This window comes from Strix uralensis, chromosome 1 (genome assembly GCF_047716275.1).
Source record: "Strix uralensis isolate ZFMK-TIS-50842 chromosome 1, bStrUra1, whole genome shotgun sequence".
Classification (NCBI taxonomy): Eukaryota; Metazoa; Chordata; class Aves; order Strigiformes; family Strigidae; genus Strix; species Strix uralensis.
Window position 1 is genome coordinate 33,077,159 of NC_133972.1, and position 22,568 is coordinate 33,099,726.

At 44.5% G+C, this 22,568-nt stretch overlaps 2 protein-coding genes across 3 annotated transcripts in view; both read right to left on the reverse strand.

Moving 5' to 3' along the window:
• Positions 1-346: 346 nt before the first annotated feature.
• On the reverse strand, positions 347-4,054 carry PRR15 (proline rich 15). 2 transcript variants are annotated; one of them, XM_074891866.1, is made up of 2 exons: positions 3,909-4,054; positions 347-3,353 (listed from the first exon to the last, which is right to left on the reverse strand). In XM_074891866.1, exon 2 carries the CDS (start codon positions 3,342-3,344, stop codon positions 2,979-2,981), a length of 366 nt encoding a protein of 121 aa, XP_074747967.1. In that variant the 5' UTR covers positions 3,345-3,353; positions 3,909-4,054; the 3' UTR covers positions 347-2,978. The 2 variants fall into 2 exon arrangements, with proteins under 2 accessions (XP_074747967.1, XP_074747958.1); XM_074891857.1 differs by having other exon boundaries at positions 347-3,356.
• A 9,381-nt stretch (positions 4,055-13,435) lies between these two features.
• The window catches only part of CHN2 (chimerin 2), a 163,883-nt gene continuing 154,750 nt past the window's right edge, over positions 13,436-22,568 (reverse strand). The window contains exons 11-13 of the mRNA XM_074861854.1: positions 20,920-21,057; positions 18,932-19,037; positions 13,436-15,307 (exon numbers count right to left, since the gene is read on the reverse strand). Coding sequence (XP_074717955.1) covers positions 15,136-15,307; positions 18,932-19,037; positions 20,920-21,057 — 416 coding nt within the window. The 3' untranslated portion in view covers positions 13,436-15,135. The remainder of the gene's footprint in view (positions 15,308-18,931; positions 19,038-20,919; positions 21,058-22,568) is intronic.

The window sequence follows — 22,568 nt, forward strand, 5'->3', positions numbered from 1 at the left end:
CTTAATTAATTTACACGTCTATAGATTACTTAAAGCATTATCTGATGCTCAGACTGAGAAACAAGAGGACTATTTCTGCACTACAAGTTGGTTATGGCCAATGGGGCGTCTCACTCCTTGCTGTGGTACACAGGTCAGCACTAACCTAAGATATTGCTGTGTGGCCCTTGCACAGAGGGTGGGGAAAGTGAGACGAGGCAGTCAGCCAGTTTTCTCATGGATCTAGTTTTTCAGTGCCTGCTATCAAATTCATTGAAGCAAGGATTTGACTGAGCAGGAAGATAGAATTACGTCTCCTTCCCACAGCTCAAGGTCAGGATAAAGATGGAGGATGGCTGCGAGCGAGTCATTTTATGTGCATTTATTGACTTTGTATTCTGACCAAATTTCCAAGCTGAAAGTACCATGCACAAGGATTAAGACATGGCTAATGTTTAGACACATATTAACCAGTATTGATATCGAATTTTAACAGCAGCCATCTGAACAGCATACCAGACTTCTTCTCAAATAAACCCCAAACTGGTAGGTATCTTGTGCCTAGGTAAAGACTTGCAACTAATAAACCTGAGACATTTCCAAAGAGCAAATAGAGGTTCACTGTAGAAAGAGGCAGCTTGGAGGTACAGAAAAGGGGAAACTGGATTTTCACAACAGTGTAAGGCAGAAAAGCATCTGCATGAGATGTATAAAACACTAATCTGCATATTTGGGCCTCTGGATAGTTCTGAGGATCTGACCCTCACAGAGCTCACACTAAACGAGGCTCAGGAGTAAGAAATGCACCACTGCAGTATCCGCTTACTTGTTCTTCCATTTTGGGGACACACATACAAGAAAGGTTCTTTGAGCCCTCAAATACATCAATACAGGCAGATTTTTTTTTTGTCTGTGATAGATGTGATCATGTTGCCTTCCAAAGGTAGTATGACAACCCTGGCAGCAAAGTCACCGCTTTCTGCCTCAGGCTAACGGTAGCTGAAGTACAGTTCTTCATCCATCTCTTCACTCCCAGATCTAAATTTTCCTCCTTCTCTCTCACATGCCTTCATCTGGGGCTGGGTTTGCTCCTATTGCTTCTTCTCAGCAGAAGGATTTCAGATGCCCCTTGACTGGAGAAGCTCCACATAAGAAAAGCATCTCCAAGCAGAAACTTTTAAGAAGCTGCCCCCACAACCCCCCACCTCTCTGCTTGGTCAGCAAGTAGTCAGGAACATAAAAAAGCAGTCCAAAACCAGTACCTTGTAGCTTTACTAAATGAAATTAAAAAAGCGTATGCCTGAACATTGGGTAGAAAAAAGCTTTTATGGAAATAATTTGATGCTACAGTCCCCTTGTCCTTGCATTTCAGTCTGAAGGAGCAGCTCGGTGAAGGACCGGTGAGTACCTAAGCCAGCTAGGTTGTCAGAGTTTATTGCACAGGAGCTTTCAAAGTTCATTACATATTATTACACACATTGAACCATAAGGCACTTGCCCAGCATCTACTGCATCGTTTCAGTGATTGCCAGTGACTGGTTTAATCTGTATTTTCAACTGGAACTCAGCTCTCAGTTCTTGTTTCCTTTCAGGTCACTTTTTATTTTTAATTGACCTTAGATCATTAGTTACAACCAAACAAAATCATAACTGAGTAATACCTGCTAGGAAACAATTTTCAGTCCCCACCACTATGTAGTATCTTATATTTAGAAAAAGTCTAAAACCATTTTAACAATATATATTGTGAATGCATTTAAAATAAATAAATCAATTGTTGCTACATCACCTACTATCAAGAAATGTGTAATAGCCAACTGTTTTTAGCCAAGTTTGCTCTGTAAGGCACAACACCAGTACAAATCTGGATGACAGTTTACTTTTCCAAAAATCCAGGAGCTGTTAGAGGGAGCAGATAGCTGCTCAAGTTAAAGCACATTATCTTGCTATCAAAAGAAATCTTGGGAATCTTTAACCTTGCTTCACACGCATCAGACACAGTAAAGAACATTTGCAGTGGTGCCCAAGCCTACTTCCACGTTAGGAGTACAAACAACCCTGCCTGTGCTCTCTAGGGCTGGTCTCGTCTCCCAGAAGAGTATTTACATTTTATCACACAATTTCTTCGTTGGAGCTTCATTATGCCAGTTATCACCAATTATGCAAAAATCATGCGTTCCCTGCGTAAACAGCGTGAACTGCTAAGACAACAACAACCGGCCCCCCTCTGTAACAGAACTACAGGAGACCAGCCTCTGAAACACCTGCTTATCATTACACAGTAAGAAGAGGGAGAAAACCAGCACGGTCCTGTCTTTTGCATATTTAAATGCGATGTGGTGTGGGGTAGGGGCGAATGCAGGCGCCTGTCCCTCACGGTAACTCTCTTTTGACCCCCACAGGGGAACGAGGATGCGTTCATGGTGTGCCTGCTAACGCAGGGCATGGGCACACACAGCACCGCTGGAGGTCCTCGGCCCTGAAATTAGATAAGAGCACTTAGTTTCCCCCTTCCTTCGATAAGGCAGCGCGTGAGATGAGAGCAGCAAAGCGCCTCGTCGGCTGGAGAGCTGAGAGGGGCTGGGTCACAGGCCTGAGAAGTCAGCGCCTTAGCTCCTGGCAAGATACAGCGTCGGCCCCCGGACAGCACCTTCGAGTCCGCTCACCACAGTACAGGGAGTGGGGGGGTTTATTGGTGTTATTTTGTGAGGACAATCACATCGTCCGTCGTCGGGGGGGTTTGGTCTTGGCGGCGTTCACGTAACACAGCACGGGATCCCCTCGTCTGGCGCAGGTGCCGGGCTCCCCGCAGTGTCCGGTCAGGGATGGGGAGGCCACTACCACGCACCTCCATGTGGCCCACGGTGCCAAGCAAGGCCAACCAGCCCAGCCGCGGGGCAACCGCCGGCTCCGGCCGCCTGTCCTGCCGGCGCTCCGGACACCCGTCCGGTGGCGGCTCCTCCCAGGGCCGCGGCTCTGGGGGGCGATACCCTCCGGGGCTACTCGCCCCCCTGGGCGGCATGGCCGGGGGCGCCGCCGCCGTCGAAGACCTCGGGGCTGTCGGCCAGCAGCGAGGTGCGCACCTTCCGCCTCTCCTTGAAGCGGCCCGAGTGGGAGACCCGGAGGCTCCGACGGTTGCCGCCGCCCGCCCCCGCGGCCTCGCCGCTGCCAAAGGGGGGCGGCTGCTCCTCCCGGCCGCCGGGGCTGGGGGGGGCGGCGGGGGCCTCGCTGGCGGCGGGGGGCGGCGGCGCGGCCGCCGCTTCCTTGTGCTTCTTCTTGCTGGTCAGCGACTTCCACCAGGGCCCCGCCGAGCTGCCCTTCACGCCGGCGCGGGGGGCGGCGGTGGCCGCGGCGCTGTCCGCCATCTCGGGCTCCTGCTGTGGGGAGGAGTGCGGGGGGGGGAGAGAGCGAGGGCGGGCTGGCAGCCGGGCTCGCCGCCACCCCGCCCGCCGCGGGCCGGTGCCGCTGAGGGCGGCGGGGACCCCTCGTCCCCAGTACGGGGGAGGCGGGCAGCGCTCCTGGGGGGTGCTCTGCCCCTCACCCCGGCAGCTGCCCAGCAGGGAGGGACAGGTCGCGCACAGGCAGCCGGGGAGGGGGTTGCGGGGGGGGAGGATTCCGCGCTTTGCCCTGGCCGATCCCCGATGACCGGCTCTGAAGCGCCACCCGTCTTCCCGTGCGCGGCTGGCGGGGAGAGGTCAAGGTAAATAAAGCCCCGGAGCTGCTGAGCCGCCGGACCCGCTCCCTGCGCTCGCCAGCCCCAGAAGGGGACCGCGAGGCCCAGTGCCCTGGGGCTGCTGCCTCCCCGCGGGACGGGGCCGGGAGCCCGCGCAGCTCCCGGGGGCTCCTGCGATGAGGCGCCGCTCCCTCCCCCACCCTTCCCTTCCCCCGCCGGCTCCCGGCGCAACAGGTACGGGGGAGACGACACTGACCTGCGGCCGCCCGCTGCCGGGGCGCTCTCCTTCTCCCCCTGGGGAAGCGCGGCCGCTCCTCCCGCCGCACGCCCCTACGGCTCCATGGCCGCGGCCGCGGGGCAGGAGGGGAAGGGAGGGGCGGCGGGGAGCGGCGGCAGGTGGCGGCCAGCCCCGCGGCTCGGCCCCGGGGGCGGGGCTGCTCCCGCTCACCTGCCCGGCTCCGCCGGGGCGGGGGGGGGGGGGGGGCGGTGCCGGGGCCTTGGGGCTGCGGCGGAGGGAGGAGGTGGGTGACCCCTGAGGGGACACCGGGCGGAGGAGGAGGAGGAGGAGGGGGGTGTTTAGGGCTCGTCACGGAATCCCGGGCTACCGACGGTGGATGCGGTGGTGTCAGCGTGCGCGGCTGAGGCAGCGACGCGTTTCGTTGGTGCGCACGGTGGATGCGCGTGGGTGTATCTTTGGTAGCCGCGAAGAAAGTGGAATTGTCTTTAATTGCCCGTCTTTAAAAAATAAATGTAGCGTCACTAAGAGAGACAGTGCCGTCTAATATTACTGGCTTAGAACTGGGACTTTGAATTTCTCTGTGATGATGGATGTATGGCCAAACAAATGTCTTTTATTTACTCAGAAAGGAGAAAAAAGATTTGCGTGTACCACACTACATGTTAAAAACGGTGATTTGTTGTTTGGAGAACTATGCCATGTCACACACATTTGATCCCTAACACCCCTCCCGTCAACTGCACAGTCAGTTACTGAAGGATGCCTGTGATCCTGTGGAGGAGTTCATCAAAGCGGTGATATTTCAACCTCATCTTCTTTTGCAGATCAGCTTCTGCTGCTTGCACCTTCCCTGAATAGCCCATAAAGACAAGATGTATGGGAACTGGTGAATGCAGGTTACTGAGGGACAGGAGCCTGGGGTGGGCACTTACTCTGTAGATTGTTCCCTTCAAACCCAAAGGCTTTTGGATAGGGAAGCATGCATGCACACACACTTGAAAGTACTCTAGAGCATCTGTCATGCTAACTAATATCAGCAGCAAAAAAATATCTTCTATGAAATAAAACAGTGACTTCCAGTGAGAAAAGATGGCCTTTACATTCCCTCCTAACAAGTAAGCAACTAACATTTTCTAAGATGCACAGCACAAGGGTATCAGGCTCTGTTGAGCCAAGGACAGCAACAGGCCATAGGGTCAAGTTTCCCCTAGTCAGTAGAACCTACTGCTTTGTTACTCATTTGTACCTATAGAGAAGGAGAACAGCAGCATCTCTCCTCATCTTGTGTCCCAGGGAAGTGCCTGGGAAAAAGGAAATTTATGGAGGAATAAAGGTAATTATTATTTTTAAAAGCCCTTTTCACAAAAATATTACTGGTTGACATTTGTAGCTTTGATTCTGGTTATAGGCATATACAAAACATTTGCTACTATATTACCTGTTTATATTATTCTGATTATCATAGACCTGACATCTTCACTCACATGCCACTTACATCAAATCAGCATGCTTTTCCCAGTTAAACCTGTTTCAAAGAATCTTATAATGAAAGAGATTTGTCCTTTTTGACACTACTAAAAGCAGGGTCTACTGAAAAGAGACAGGCAGGTTGGAGGGCTTTGTAAGAGTCGTGAGAGTGGGAGGGTGTGCCTGCATGTGTATGTGGTGGCACAGGAGGACAGCAAAACCTGCTCTGCATTTGAAAGTCACTGCTACAAATCAGTCACAACATGCTGTTCCACAAGATTGCCACTGAGGTTAGTGTTTATATAAAAACAACTCTGACAGTGAAAATGTATGTTCTGCCCCTTTCTTACTGCAGCCGTACTTGCTGCATTCCTTCAGTATGCATATATTTACAGCATTGATATGAAAAGTAGAAGAACCCATTGACTCTTTCAATGCATGGAAGTTAGATACTATATTCGTTTAATAAGGCTGCTGCTGTTAAATTCTGTCTTTGCAGGAGGACAAGATAAAAATTAGTGGGGTTTTGTAGTCCCAACTGGGGTGACTAGTGTAGACTTCTAGCAGATGCCCCAGTACACTGCAAAATAAAACTGTAGGGCCTTTTCTCCTATATTCTAACATGCTCCTTTTGTGTAAGGTTGACCATACTGACATCAGGTCTCTTCATAAAGCTGCAGGCTCTCCAAAGTTCAGAAATACCCTGGTATTCTCAAGATTTAGATTCCCAAAGACTAACTTTAATGTTAGCTCTCAAACTAATCTTACTTGCAACACCTAAACTGTTACTGTCGGGGAAAAAAAAGGGAAAAAAAAAGGTGTTTGCTGCACTTCCTGCTGTCCTTTTTTCAAACTTCGCAGACCCTACTGTGTTCAAGTTGAAACTGGGCTCTGGAATCCTTAGATTACCAAACCACACCCTTACCTAATTGTGTTGAGGGGACCCATCTCTACTCGCAAGATAAGAGAGGCACCGTCCACTGCAGACATCAGCCTTCCTGACACCATGTACCACGCAGTGTCCAGCTGTGCTCTGGAACCTTTTGATTTCCGAAACGTAACAGCAACTTTAACCCTGATATTAAATGCAGTTATAATTATACCAAGGGGATCCAGTGATGACCTCAGAAGCATAAAGGGCACTAGTGAATATTGCTATCAGATCGCTTCTTTACCCTGAAGCCCCAGACCATCCAGCAAATATTCTGGCCTTTTGAAACTTGGGATTCTCAAATGCAAACCATAAGGCTAAGGACATGTTTAAGCCTCCTGTAGAAAAGAACATATGGCACTGGCACCTAGAAAGAGCAGAGCTCTTCTTAGGTCCATATGCCCAGCAATATTCAACAGCACGTTTGATTCTTCAAGTTTTGATTCATAAGCTCTAAGCCTGATCTGACATACAACTGAGCAATTGGCCCTTAGAAGGAAAACTGCAACACTGATACCCGCTGGCACAAGTGGGTCTTTTAGTATTCAGCAGTAAAATCAGTTCTTGAAAATCCTAGATCTCAAAGCTTAAATGTCACCTTAATTTAAACCAAGGGACCTCTGTGTACAGGAAAAAAACACACAAAGAATTGGCTCCCATCTGCATCAGGCTGTCTGCTCACAAGAAGCCAGCAGTAACTTCAGTTCTTCTAGCTTTAGATTTCCAAGTGCTAGCAGCATCTCAAACCTGAGCCTTTACCATAACCACAGGAAGGACTCCAACCATTTCATAAAGGGGAAGAACATTTTCCCTGTCGACACCAGGCTGCTGCTTAAGGCTGTGCAACTGCAGCATCCACACCCAGGCTATATCTGTCCTGCCAAAAAAACATAGAGCTGGGGAGTGAGTTTGAACCCTGCACCTGGTCAATTCGCCCTATTGTTAGTGGCAACTCCGTGCCATGATTTTGGCCTATGTCAGTAAATACCCACTGGTCAGACATGGTTTCAAGGCAGTGAGAGCAAAGGATTACTCCCCTTAGGCAGAACTGATGAAAATACACCAGTTTGTCCCCCTCCATAGTCCCAGCTTTATTGCAACACATTTTGCACCCTCAAACACTTCAGTACACAACCACTCTCATGTAACAGTCTAGGGACGTGCATTGGACCATCTCAGCCTCGGTGTATGAAAACACCAGTTTGATGGGCTGCAACACAGCCCTTGCATTATTACAGGTGCTAGATCTCAATTTTTGATTGAGTGCCTCTAGGAAAAAAAAAAAAAACTCTCAAAGGCCACAGGTGACACCACAGGCTCCTGAGAGGACCTCAGTTAAGTACAGTGTAATCTGGACAGGGCAAGACTGTGCCACTTGGCAGGGAAGAGGTCCTTGACCCCATTTTATGGACTGATACAGACGTAGTCATAACTTTTCTAATCTTACCTCCAATGCTAGCGCAGACAATATCTTTACTTACATGGCTCTACGAAGGGAACTAGTCCCATAGTGGAATGCAAGACATTAGCTTAGTGCTAGTGCTCATGCTCATTCAATGGGAAGTTCAGCTTCCTGAATAAATCTGTCTCAGAACACAACAGATTCTGAAACTTTACCTTAAGAATACCCATAAGGAAGGCCCAAAACTTCATCAAAACAGACCAGAAACACAGCTCCTCAAACTTTCAATTCCCAGCCAGCCACCAGCCCTTTTTTATATCCCATGTATACCCACAGCAGAAGCAAACAGAAGAGTATAGGCCCCTAACACCAGCCCTTTTCTTACGTTTGTATATCCAGCAACAAACTCCATCTGATTCTTTGAATCCTGAATTCTAAACCTCATCTTCTCTCTCACCATTATATTGTCTGAAGATAAAACTTAAGATCCTGTTCCTATAGCAGAACAGAAAGATACAGATATTTGTGACTGTTGACACTAGTACCCTTCCTAGCTCTGCAGGCCTTGCAAAAAAATTAGTTCATCCAATATCCATACTCCTAACCAGAGAACCACACACTGAATAGAAAGACAAGAGTTGATCATTGTTGATACCAGCATGCTGCAGTTTTTGCAACTTCAAGAACAACTCAGTTCTTTAGGTTTTAGATTTCCAAAGTCTGTCCCTAAGACCTACCTTAATTATAACTGTAAGACTCATGTCTATAACAACAAAAAATGTACCATAAATAACTGTCCCTTGTTGACATCAGCCCTATTCCTAATACTGAGGGCTGTGCAGCATGCAGTAACAATACCAGTTCCTCAAAATTCCAATTCCTAACCTAACCCTAACTGTTACCTTGTTATGAATACTTGTGGACCCCAGTCTCCTAATGTTCTTGGGCAGCAGCATGCGGTAAATAATATGGATCTTCATGCACATTGGTCATACTCATACCTGACCTACAGTAGAACAGAAAATAAGGTATCTTTAAATATTGTCAGCAGCAATTTATGTTCTTCAAGATCTACAGTTCCAAACCCTACAGCTAACCCTACTCCTCATTCTAGCCTTCATCTTTGTAGTAACTCACAGTTTCAAGAAAAGAGAGAATACTTTGCCCCCCACCTCATCAGGCCCTGCAGAGCCCTCCAATGAAGGCAGCTTCCAGTGGTAAGCTTGGTTCCTGCCATCCCCAAGTCTACTGCAAACCTAATGCTGACAGTTTCTCTACTTATAACCTGCTGCTCATTTCTATTGTAGCTTATAAAGCACTGACTCCAGCTGACATGAGCTTTCTTCGTAACTGCAGTCCTTACAACATCCTGCAGCAACCCAGGTCCTTCAGGCTTTGAACTCCCAGTCCTGGCTCTAGCAGTAGCATCAGCATAATTATATCCAGAATACCATGCCTTCAGAGAAAGATAATGTAAAGTATGTCTCCCATGTAAGACCATTGATGTCCTAAATCTGCAAGCCCTAGAGCATTCAGCAATAATCATAGTTCCCTAAGGTTCAGATTTTTGAATCTTAACCATGATCTTTGCTTTAATCAAGGAAATAATCTCTACAGCTAAAGAACATAAAACGTATTGATGCTCTCACTCTTATCTCCATGAGCCCTATAGTCTCTTCATTCCCTTTAGATAGCTGTAGGGGATCTAGCAATATAATTCTGCTTTGAAGATCCAGTTAGATGGCATTCTTCTCCTTGCCTAAGTGTTTGCGAATTGCCTTCCTACTCAGAGTTTTCATCAGTTCCTGGTTATTGGCAGGGGGGGGTCTGTTGGCACTCAAATCTTCTTCCTCCCTTTGCTGCAGAACCTGACTCTGTACTTGTCAATAAAGAAATAAGAAGGAGGCCAGTCAGGCTGCTGTGGCTTGTGCCCTTTGAGAAAGATTCAGGGGGAGTGCAGCATCGAGGGAAAATGTTGTAGCCTCTCCAGCTGCTGCCACTTTGGGGAGCTTGAACAGCTGGAGAAGTCCCCATTTGTGGATCCTTCTGTGATCCTTCCTCCCAACCCCAACCCCAACTCCTTTCTGTGCTCTCTGGGCTCTTCTCAGACAGCAGGGCAGCACCTCAGCAGCCATCAGCAGGATCAGGGGAGCAGGCTGCCTTTGCCCTGCCTGTACCCTGCGTGGGGGAGTGTGATACTGGCAGCAGCTTGTGAGGAACTGAAGGAGTTAATGCCTCAAACATTCATCTAACTGTTTGCTGCACTGATCTTCTAAGGAGGACTGCTAAACATTGGCTCTGTTGTATAAGTCTGATACTTTGTATAAACGATGCAGGCCTTGCTGGTGACTATGCCCTTGAAGAAGAGCTAGAGGTCTGATAAGCAGGCAGCATCTGCCCCGGAAGGAGCCAAAGGCTGGATGGTTGCCTGAGAAGCACAAAGTCAGTGAAAACTGGCAGTAACTGGGGAAAGGTAAAGGTGGCAGGGGAAGATCGTGACCACCAACTCAGTTGGATGAAAGGGTTAATGCACCCCATTCTCCCCTCAGCGCATGTGCAGAACCCATACTCCACTTTTCCTCGCCTCTCATGCTAATGAGTTTATGGAAAACCTGCCTATGCAAATCAGCTGATAAGACGAACTTAAAAAGGTGACAGAAAACTTTACTGGCTGTGCACCCACCACCCAAGGTTACTGGACCTGAGACAATGCTGGAACCTGGGGTGGTGATCCAAATTCTTTGACTCTCTTTCACAGAATCACAGAATCATTCAGGTTGGAAAAGACCTTTGGGATCATTGAGTCCAATCATCAGACCTACTCTCTCTCCTTTCCTTTTCTTTCCTTTCTTTTCTTTCTTATAGATTATCAATAAGAGGCCACATTGTTTACTATACCTTTTCCAAGTTCAAGTTGTTTCTACCACAAGTAAAACATTTTAACCGGTCATTTGGTTAAGGTGGTTGCCTCACCTTAATTTAACCTGAGGGGATCACAAAACCTTTAACGACTCCCTGGACTCCCACTCTGGGTCCTAACACAGCTGAAGGCAGAGCAGAAGAGGCTGTTGGCTGTCTCCATCTCCAGGTGGGAGGGAGGGGGAGAGAGCCAGAGTAGAGCTGGGTTAGGAAAACAGTGTGAGTCCAGGCAGGGCCCTATGCAAACAGTTACTCATCTCCCAGTGTCTCATTTGTACAGATCTGCACTGTGCAGTGACTGAGCTTATCATAAAAGATACAGTTGCTCCACGTGCTCTGCAAACTGCTCTCAGTACCTACCTTCACTTTCAGCTCCTTGCAGTGTGACTTTAAGCCTTCCTTCAGCCCAGCTATTTGTTACCCCAGGCACTGCCGGCACCTCTCCCAGGTCTTACTGGGAGTTTTGCCCAATACTACACCCACAATCCCTCCTCCCTCCTGTATCCTAAATTTGACAGTAACACACAGCTCAGGTCTTTCAAGCACCTTGTTTCAGAAGAGATCCCAAACCTGATACATTCCTTCTCAGAGTCTCAGGTCAAGTGCCCCTGCAGCCCTGTCTCCTTATTAAGCTCAAATGCTGTGTGAGCTTTGAGACTGTTAAGTGTATAGGAAAGTGTAGTCTTACCTCTTGCTTAGAAATAAAATGAATGTGGCACCAATTCACCCAGTTTTGCGCTCTGTTATACCCGTTCTGTAGCTTAAACTGACATCAGCTCACAGAGTGGTGAGTTGAGAGCAAAGATGAAAAAGCAAGATGAAAAAAAATATTAACAAGACATTTTGGCTTACAAGCTTTGTCTCCTTTGTAACTTCATTTTTAAAAAGTTTTCCTGAGGAAACAGTATCTGCACTTATGCTCTTTCTCTTTTTTTTTGCAAATTATTTTCCTTCCTCAGTAACTTCTACATCCTTTGTCCAATTCCAATGGTATTTGACAGCAGGAGAGAGATAATTAAGTTTCACAACTGGTCTCTGAGCAGAGAAGCCCCCAGTCGGTGTCTCAGTTGAGGAAACAGTTCCCTGTTTGGTCTTGCCTGTCAGCTGCCTTTTCAGTACACGTGTGCTTTGCTTTGGAGTCAGATACAGCACGTGCTGCCTTGTCTCCAGCGTGGTGTTGTCAGGAAACAATTCCTTTGCTCAGTTGCCCTGGCAGGCTCGAAATACTTAAACCTGACAGAAATGAGTCTCACAAAGACAGAGGTATAAAGAAGAGATTTCAGCTGGTCCACAGCACTTAGGAAAGCAGCCACCTTACAAAGCATTAACATCGTATAATGTTTTACTAATCGTGGCTAAGACACTTCTGCTTTATGGAAGGCAAGTCGTCTCACCCCAGCAGCTCAAGGACCAGCTTAAGGGGGTACAGAGTTGCACCCCGCACACCAGGAGATGGGGCTAGCTGAATGGCAGATGGAAATCACGGGTGGATGCCTGCAAGTAGGGTACTGCTGCTGCACCCGCAGCACTCCACCAAAGGCCTTTGCCAGTAGTTGGAGGGGAACAAGGTTCCGGCTGAACACCTGGCTGCAGACAGGCTCCAATGCAGTCACACATAGGTATCTCACCTGCTTCCAGAGGACCAGAGCTGCGTTCCACTTGAGATGAAATGACCTAGCAGGGAAGTTACATCAGCTCAAACACAGCCTCCTGGAGCATCTTTCAAATGACTCTTAACTACTCTCTAGTAGCGCCTCATGTGAGATAACTCATCACACTCTTGCTGAATGCTTTGAAGCAAAGGGAAGGATTTGGTATAATCCAGTCAGACCCATCTTTTTTTTTCTGTGTACTGGAGTATAGGCTTCCGTTAAAGATAAATATGCTTTTTCTTCTGTTTTAGCAGTCAGTTTTGCAGAGTCCTCTGCCCCTTTACTTCCTTGAATGGTGAATCTGGAAGAGTGACAATCAGATCTTGGAGGTGCTGCTCAGCCCCACGTGCAGTGGTGATAGTCACACTAAATCTGACATAAGAGATGAAGAGTGAGCAGCACAAGGTGGCACTAATGAGGTATGGAGGGGACAGGGTCCTTTTGCCTCCATGCTCAGTGTGCCCCCGATGATGTTGGACATTGGTTAATCAGTTAGCCAAGACGAACATGAACAATTCATTAGATATTTGTGTTTTAAGATGTGGATTCATACTTCTCCTTCTGTCCAACAGATTAGAAACTTCTGCTCTCCAAAGACACTAAGCGTGGGTATTTCTAAACACACTGCTTTGTACTGTCATCAAATCCTTAGGATGGGACATGTATTCAAGACCCCAGACTGTGAGACATGTCAAAGCTACCAGTATGCTTATGGTAGAGGGAAGGGAAAAGCAGAAGCAGAATGGCTTGCTTGTCCTCCTACAAAAATAACAAAAAATGGTACTAAAATACTGTTCCTGCCCTAAAAAAAATAACTCCTTACTGAACTGACCAGAAAAAATAAAGAAAATCATTGTTAGTCAAATGTCTGTGTTCAAGGGAGTGGAAAAGTGCTCTGATGGCATTGATTCTTGGATATTGACTGGATTGATATTGCGATTCATTGCTTGTTTGAAGTTTTACACAGAGGTGGTTCAGGGGGGCTGCAGAAAATAAATGTGTGCATAGTAGGCTGTGGTAGTATGGGCATCCAAGTGCCAATCTGAAACTGCTGACATTCAGTAAAACTGTTCTAAGTTTTCCAAGTAGGAAAATTTCCAGCAATGTCAGGATGGTAATTAGCGATTGATTTTCATTTGGCAGCTTGCCATGTGGTCAGAGTGACAGACACCAGAACTCTTTAACACATTTAATGGGATTTTTCCTTCCATTTACACTATCATAAATTACAAAGCATATTTCACTTCACAAAATAAAACCATTTCCAGATCATTTTTATGACAGTATTAAGTAGTACATAACCTACAACAAGTAGTCCTGTACAAGGCAGGAGGATCTATGGAAGTATTGGGAACTCAGACTATTTAGCATTTGCTCTGCAATCTGGGTTAATCTATCTAGCCCTTAGTTACTTCTCTAGAAGACAACAAATTTACAGTCATACCCTCCATCTCCTTTCATTATCATAGTTACACATATTTTTCAATTTGAATAGAAACATGTGCTCCCTGAAATAATTCAGGAAACTGCATCACTGAGTTACCAAGCATATGATACAAACAATCAAGATGAGGGATCATTAGAATTTTTTTTGTATTGAAAATTGAGTTTGGTAGTAAAGTGTATTGATTTTCTATGCTTGCAGAAACATCTCATGCTGAGAAACAGTTTTAACATTAGGAATAAGTTGCAGTTAGACTATGAACTCTGTAGGTCAATGTTTGTGAGGGGAGAAAAATATTAAAATTTGGTAATAATTAAATTACCACTCCCACATTTCCTACACATTCTTTTTTTTTTTTTTAACAAACCATCAGGAAACACATTCAAGATAAATACCTACATTTTTAGCAGATTTACTGTACGTTTATAAATACAGAAACATGACAAAACATAACTTGATTTTTACAGAAAAACCAAATCCTTCATAATTAACCCAAAAAAGTGCTAACTTTTCAACAAGGCCAGAAAATATCCAGTGTCCCAGCATCACTTAACTTACATATTACTGTAATCCAAGAAAAATCTGGCATGTGAAACTGATACTACCACCAGAACTTTTGAAAAATTCTCAATACAAATTCTCAATACCATTATTTTACATGGGAGTAAAAAAAAAAAAAAAAAAGGAAGAGAAAATACTATATGTTTTTGGAACTGGCAAATGGCTAAAAGTGTACATTCTTAGGATACTAGTGCCTAAATGCAAAGAAACCTAAGGAAAGCTGGAATACACACAAGAAAAGAATTCTTCTTTAAAACACTTGCAATGAAAGAGGTATGTCAGGATAATACTGCATTAGTGGTAATTGTTTTCAATATATCATAGCAAAAATGCAGGAAAGAATCACGTGGAAAATAATCAATGCACCGCATTGATTTATAGTTTGCTAAAATAAAATGCCATTCTTTCAGCTAGGTAAAGTAAAAATATCTTTATAATATAGGTTTTGTTTCACAATTGACATATATAATTATGTCTCATGGAAAGGGAAATGTATAGGCGTATACAAGTAACACTGATTAAGTACCTTTTTGCTTCTCTAGCCATATTAAAATATGTTTTGTGTTTCTTAATAAGTTAACAATAAAATTGTTTGCAACTTCTCAAAACAAATATACATCTGAGGCAAGGCAAAAGATACAAGGTAAGAGGATTTTTTCTGACCTTTTTTTTTCCCTTCTACAAAGAGGCATATGTCTATGAGACATAGGCTTTCCCTAAACGTTTTGGCATCCATCTGCAACTTTGCAGAAATTGAAGTGCAGTCAAGGAACTTTTCCTTTATGTTTAAAAAAATTTAAAGAAATGTTGTTTTTCCTTCAAACTAATTATTTTAAAACAAATGGCTTTGAAGATATGCCTCTCTTTGTCTAAAAGAGAACATCTTCGTTTTCTATTAAAATCTGCACAATTAACTTCTGGTACCGCATGTCATTCAGCGTAGCAAGGGTACTGTCCTCTGGAGGTCTCATTAAAGTAGGCCCAAACACTATTCCCAGGTTTTCAGCATTCATAAAATTCTCCTTTTCATGCAAGGTAACCCTAAAATAGAACAACAAAAAAAAGAAAAAGAAAAAGAAAGTAGTTGTTTACTTCCCAGAAGAAAAGAATATATGCATCTTAATCTGTAGTCCCGCTTCACATCAAGCATTGGTAGATAATGATTTTTTCAGTAACAATTTTTACTTTCACTCAGTATAGTAACTGTTTCCACAGCAAGTACAATGCAACTATGGTGGGGCTGTGATTGCCAGTCCCTTTAAACACCCCTTACGTGACTCTTAAGTGATTTTTCATGTGGCTATCCATTAGGGTACAAGAATTAGTGGCAATTGGTTTTCTGAAAAGCATAATCATGATTTAAGGGATGATGTATGAGCAGTCCCCTATGCTACAGTAACTACAGTCCTCTGGCACATTGTGCTTGGTGTGCATCACACGGGAGGTGGGGCTGTGCTTCCCGAATACGAACCCAGATTTTCTTTTGATTACCAATGACCTCCATGCTCCCAGACATGCTTCCAGCCTGCAGGAACCCACCCCTTCACACATTTCTGCCTCGCTGGCTTCCTCAGGCCAACCAACAGCTGAATGATTCTGATTACTTGTTATACTTGAGGAGTAGGCTGAATCCTGGAGCAGCCTGGAGAGGTGGCTTGCTAAAGTCAGGCTGCTACAAATGCTGCCTATACTTGACAGAGAACAGAGGCACTTCTAGGAAGCAGCCCAGGCTGTTCTGTTCCCTGACATGGGTCATATAATGTAAATACAAGAATAGGTAGACTGTGGCTGGAGCAAACAAAGACCACCAAGGATTGGCCAAGCTGGAGACAAGTGAGCCCTGATGGGGCCTGCTGGAAAATGCAAGATGTGCTCAAGGTTTTCCTCCAGGTAATAAAGCTGGATCTCATAACTGTTATCCCAGCAAGCCTTTGGCATTTGAGTTCGGTCCTGAGAGTGCTCTTGCACTGCAGTGTAGAGACAGCCATGGTCCCTTGATCGGTCACGGTCCCTCATGGACCAGACACATGCTGTTACTAAGTACAGCATGGGAGAAGTTTCACATCTCCTCCACACACAACTCCTCTGCCAGGGTGGAGCACATCTGGTTTTGGAGCCAGCTCTCCTGGCAACAGCTGAGACTGCCCCTGGCCATGGCAATTCCCAGCTGGGCAGCAGTGACTTCACTCATGCCATCGGGGAGCACAAAGAGGCTGAAACCAGAAGTAATCTGGTCTTCCCTTGTTTTCAAGGTCCTTATATGACTAGGTTTTGCTTCTACTATTAGCTCTCTGCAAAGAGTAGCTCTGTCACAGAAAAACTGTTCTTCTTTGGTTTCAGGACAGAAGTCCATTAGTGCCCCTACTCACAGACACGTCCCCATCTTCTAGCACAGATATGTTAGCTGTGCTTTGCAAGGAGAAAAGACAAACCAAGGCTGCCTAGCCCAAGCCACCTCTGTGCAAATGTATGTGTAACACTATGCTTTCCATCTGTGGATGTATGCAGCTCGGACGTTGAATAGTTTTGCAATGCCACATACATCTTACTAGCACCTCTGTGCAGGAGTGTGGGGCTTGCTGCATGGCCTGAAGTGAACACAGAGAAGATTCACAGCTTCAATGCAATGTTGGCATGGATAGAGTTGTACATATTTCACCACAGGGGGGACTGCTCATGCTATTGTATTTCCTTCAATTTTGAGCAAAAAGTTATCAGAAAGATAACTGAAGAAAATAATTAATTGACTAACTAATTTTTCATTGCTGACATTGTCCTCTGCTGGATTTTCCTGTCCTTTTAACAGTAACTCAGTGCAGTTTCTTTTCTTTTGAAAAACAGCACTGGTGTAGAGGCTGCGATCCTGCAGTCTTTCCATAGACTCCTTGACATCGGTGCATGTTTTCTCCATGCAGGAAGAGTCCTATGGGGCTGGAGTTGGGACTCCGTGTTTAATCTACAGAACAGCATAGTCTGAACCTAAAGGATCCTTCCCTCTTTTGCATTCAGATTTCTCCAACAGATTCTCCATAGGAATTGACATGCACTTGATTTCCATGAAGATGCTGAAAGCTACGATTTGGGAAAGGAGAGGAAATTCATTGCGTGACTTGCAGGTATTTGAGAGAGAAAGCTTAATCAGCTGTTTGGACTATTTTTGTCTCATCAGTAGTTCAGCTCAACAGCTGAACCAAAGCCTGTACTGTAATTCATGAAAAAGAAGGAAGGCGAGTCAATACTTGCCTCTTAAAAATTTGCTGCCGAGACATCAAAGTACAGATTCTGTATGCAGGTCGCTTGTCTACAGCCTCCACGGGCCTTCTTAAAAGCCAGCATGGTTCATCCTGAGTTGTCTAGGCATATATGCTGACAAGGGTGGATATTTTCACATCTCATTTCTGCAGAAAAGCTCCTGCATGCCCACATAATGTCTCATTGAAAGGAAAAATTACTCAGTTGTAATGACCTGAGCCAATTCAAAATGAGGAAAAGTCTCTCCATAATGAGAACCTGATTGAGCATGAAATGCACTTCACACAAGCTCTCTGATGCAATTTTACATGAGTTGAGGCCTTTTTCTTTTCAAGATGGCATTAATAGTGAAGAACAGTGCAGATCAAACCCAGAAAATACTCCAAATTTGCAACTGTGTTGCAAGTAGCAGAGGACAAAGAAGAGATCAAGGATTTACTATATAAAAGGTGAGTAGTCTTATTCCTCCCTTATCCCCTTCTCTGTTGTTTCCAAGTAGCACCATAAACTTTAACCAGAGACAAGGGACATCTTGGACAATATATCCTTAAATGAAGGCCTGCTTTGAGATAACAGTGCCAGTCTTTACTCAGCTTAAAAACTTACAAAGAAGACTTCCTGAGGCATGTAAATACCCAAAGTAGCAAAGTAGAGTCAGCACAGTTTTGAAAAACAGTTTTGCTTGAAATCAGTGAAAGTGAGTAACCCTCTTTGGAGCACTTCATAATTTTCCTAGGTACCTACCTGAAAACTTGGAAAACTTGGCAGTACACTCCCAAGTCACTTTCAGTAATGAAATTTAGGCAGTTTTGAAAAGTTTGTATGCCTTATGAAGCCCTGTGTATGCTTTATGTATGCCTTATGTATGCCTAAAGTAGCTTTGGAAAGCAAATGAGGCAGCGTGTATTTAAAACCAAAAGAGATATAACTGGTAAGGATCTGTATTGCTTTTACTAGTCATCAGGCCCTGCCTGATTCTTGGCTTAACTGTGATGTGAGCAAACAACTTGTAAGAGACAGCTCTTTCTTTTTAGGGTTATCATTCAAGAAGACAAATCAGGAGGTAAGGGGAGGCAGAAGCAAAGCATGATCAAGTGACTTACTGCAGCACATCTAGCACATCTCTGAAGTACCTACCATTCCGGTATTTTTCAGATACTATCTGCCTCAGAGAAGCATGACAAATCTCAATTAACTCTCTGAAGGTTTGCAATGATCTGCCAGCAAAAGGATATAGGCTATATATATGCATAGCTTATATGCACTTATACAAACATAGTTCTTCTGCTTATTTGTAACATTGTTTTAGTGGCAGTGCCCTAATGGAAACTTTATTGGTACTTTCTGTAATATCTTTCAAAGCAGAAAATTGTTAAGCTCTTCAAGAATTATCCTGCATGCCAATTAACTCACTTTTTGAGATGAATCATTAGGTATCTAAGTGTCTCGTAGTGAGCAGCAGGGAGCAACATCAACACTTCATGTATTGCTTCTAGTCGTTCATCAGGATTGGAGATTTCTGTAAAAACACCAAACAGGATTAATGTCAATAGGGCTTTCCATTTGTAAACAGCAATAATTCAGCAAGCTAACTTATTATTATCAAGTCATTTACAAGCCATTGACTGTGCTTGGAGGGATAAAAAAACTTATAAACATGGAGCTTATCAGCAACTTCTACAGCTTCAAAAAAACCAAAGAAATCAGCAACAAAGACCACCCAATAGTTGTCTCTATGGTCTGTAGCTCTACCTACAGGCCTGTATAGGTACAGTACCCAAGCTTCATTAAGTGCTTCATAATACTATTCCCAGAACTGACTCTTTAAAATCTTACATGAGATTACTTCCATTAGCCTTCAAAACCAGATGGCAGTGTGGATATATGCTTTTAGAGACTATGCCTGAATATGTAAGTTTAGCTAGAGATTGAAATGGCATGGAATTACATAAACAAAGATTTCTGAACGTATTTAAATATGTAGGTATCGGTGATCAGAAAGCATGAGTGCTTACTTAAGACTGTTTGGCAATCACTCTAAAAATCTGAGCAGGATTTACATGTATTTTACAGGAAAAGTATCAATTCCTAAGCCGTGAACTGAGTTGAGTTATATTTGCTGCATGACTTTTCATACAAATGGCACCAGAGGCCCAACATTTCAGAAGATTAAGAATCTCTATGTCCTACTTTTAAGAGATTGGTGTATCGACATGATAGGAACTGCTTCCTCTGGACATGTTCTTTAGAGGACAAGTGATGAGCAAGAATAATTTCTCTGCCAAGGAGGAAGAGGAGAGTGCAGGAGAGAGGTATCTGTGGTTGCATGGGGAGTGCAAGGTCAGGTTAAGCCAGAGGGGAAGGGAAGGCAGCAAGTCACACAGACAGACCACTCTTCCTGCTGGTTATCAATATACTGGGTGCCATTTCAAAATTACTAAGGATACTTTTTAAAGAAGAAAGTATGCTACTTAGATACCTCAGGTCTTCAACATTTTTCCTAATAATCTGATTTTGATCTATCTGGTAAGTTTTCATTAGGGACTATCATTATGTGGAAGGTTGTGCCCCAGAGAGCAGAATTTGAGGCAAATCTCAGCTCCCTCTGCCAACATTACGGCAATGAATGCTGCTGTTCTCCCTCTCTGACAGCGTGCACCCATGACCTGCCAGCTCTGGGCGGGTGGTAACTGCACGTGCCTCCTGTCTGGACATGGGTTAGATCCTGTAGGACTAATAAACAGTGGATGCACCTGAACTGTGGAGCAGATGTGCTTTGTGGGGTGTCTCATTGCTCTGATCCCTCACTGACTAAATGATGTGCTTGTCTGCAGTGCATATTTGGTGCCAAAGGAGGCCCAGATATGAGAGGTGGGAAAAATGGTGGGGAAATGGGATGCACCTTCAAGGCTCACACTGTTCATTCAACCCTGAACCCTCACTGATCACCCAGGCTTGCATGTGTCTGGCAGCCAGCGTTGCCGCCGTGACACTGGCCCTGGGATCCTCCCAGTGCCAGATGCAGTCCTTGCAATGACACTGGACGTTCTGCCTCTCGGCACAAAATTTGGGTTGTTTACAAGAAAAGAGCAAGCAATTCCATTCAAAACCCCATCCCAGGGCATGTCATAGCTTCACTGACAGACACTGAAACCACACTTTCTGAAACTGGTCAGTTATTTTGATATCCTACATTTATTTTTTTAATCTGCATGATGTCCCATCCGATTAGCAATCAGGCAAAAGTTTCACGTGAAAGAAGAACAAGGCAGAGAAGTAATGAACAGAACAACACCCTTGCTTCCAATTTGTTGTCTGTCTTTTCTTATTCTTTAACATGGATGGCTTTATGGATGGGAAATGTAATTAAAGATCTGTACAAATTACTATGCAATACTTACTTGCTGCCTCTATGAACTTGGAATAGGTGTCATAGGTGATCACGGGAATCGGTAAGTCTCTGAAGTATAGCTTCAGTGCTCCAGCAATGATGTTTATGTCTGGATAAATACTGGCAGAAATATCAGCCTTGTCACCATCTAGAAGAGGAGGAAGAAATCTTTTTGAAACCAGGCTAATTCTGACTGAAGCAAGGCTAGGCTTCTAATTCAGATTTATTGTGTCCAACCTGACAAGAAAAAACAACCTGAAAGCATTTGGAAGGCTTAAATGAGAATATATTGCTACCAACTTTACAATATATGAATGAGGAATGGTAGTTATTTCAGTAAACAATTTATTTGCTTACATCTTTCAGAGACAATATCTGCAGTGTACCATCTCACACATAATGTTTTAATGTTGGATGAAAAATCATGTTAATAATGTATTTATTGAATTTGGCCCATTTATTCAGCGAAAATAAGCTACTAATAACTTGTTCTGATGTTGTATTTTGTATTCACAGATCAATGCATAGGAGTATGAATGATTCTTTTCATTTTTACTTGGGGAAACAGAGGCACAGAGCAATAACATAAATTTCCAATGACCCTCAGGAGACCAGCAGGAAAAATCAGAGTAAACGTCTGAATCTTTTAAGTCTCGCACCAATCTATCTATACTGACTAGCTAATAAGAAAGCCACCTTACTTTCTGGATGTCCTCTAATGTCTTAATATTTGACTTTTTTATTTATAGCAGAGATCTCAATGTAAATAGACATGCTGTGGCATTTAGCTATACAATTTATTCTGAAATGTGGATTGCAATTTGTTAAATGAATATGGATACTTGTAATGGATGAACAGCTAAATAGATGAATTATGCAACTGAAATGACATACATTTTGTTTGCCACATATTATGACACAGTTAGAACTCTGTTATGGAGCACTTTTAATCACATGAGCTTAACATTTATAAGTGTGGCTGGTAAGCCATTGACCAATGCATGGCTTGCAATGAGTGAAATTACAAGAACTAGCAGAGAGGCTGGATCACTATTATTTTTCAAGTTCAAATGACTACATCTGTTCTGTACTACCTAGTACCCTCATACCCACATTTTTCTCCAGACCAAGAAATTTTGCTGCCCTCCCCTCCTGTGGCCTGTCCTTGGTAGTCTTCCAGTAGAAAGATGGGGTAGGACACTGGTCAAGCAGGGGCTAAGGCTGTCTAGATTTACCTCAGGGTACTCTGAGATCAGTTATACCCCATAGTCCTTATTTCCCACCTTTCAAGTGAGGATAATACCGCTTCCCTCGCAGGAGGTGGTGAAGATTAGGACCATACAGTGAGTGGGGCGATGTGAGGTTATGCTTGCTTGAACAGTGGACAGGAGTTTGCTTGTATCTGTCAGGAGGTGCAAGCACAAGCTTAGGCTGTTACCATCGAGGCACTGACATGCTGTATAGCCATTGCCTTGCTTGTCTCGCTGTAGCTAGTGCTTGTAGACATGCTCTGATACAGACAGATGAGTGGGTGTGCTTGATACATGGCATCTAAGATGGTGATAAAGGTTTTCACAGCAGAGTAAAAGAGTTTATATTGATTGTAGACATTTTATACAAACCTGTGGCATTGATCTTGAAGGGATATGTCCTGTCCAA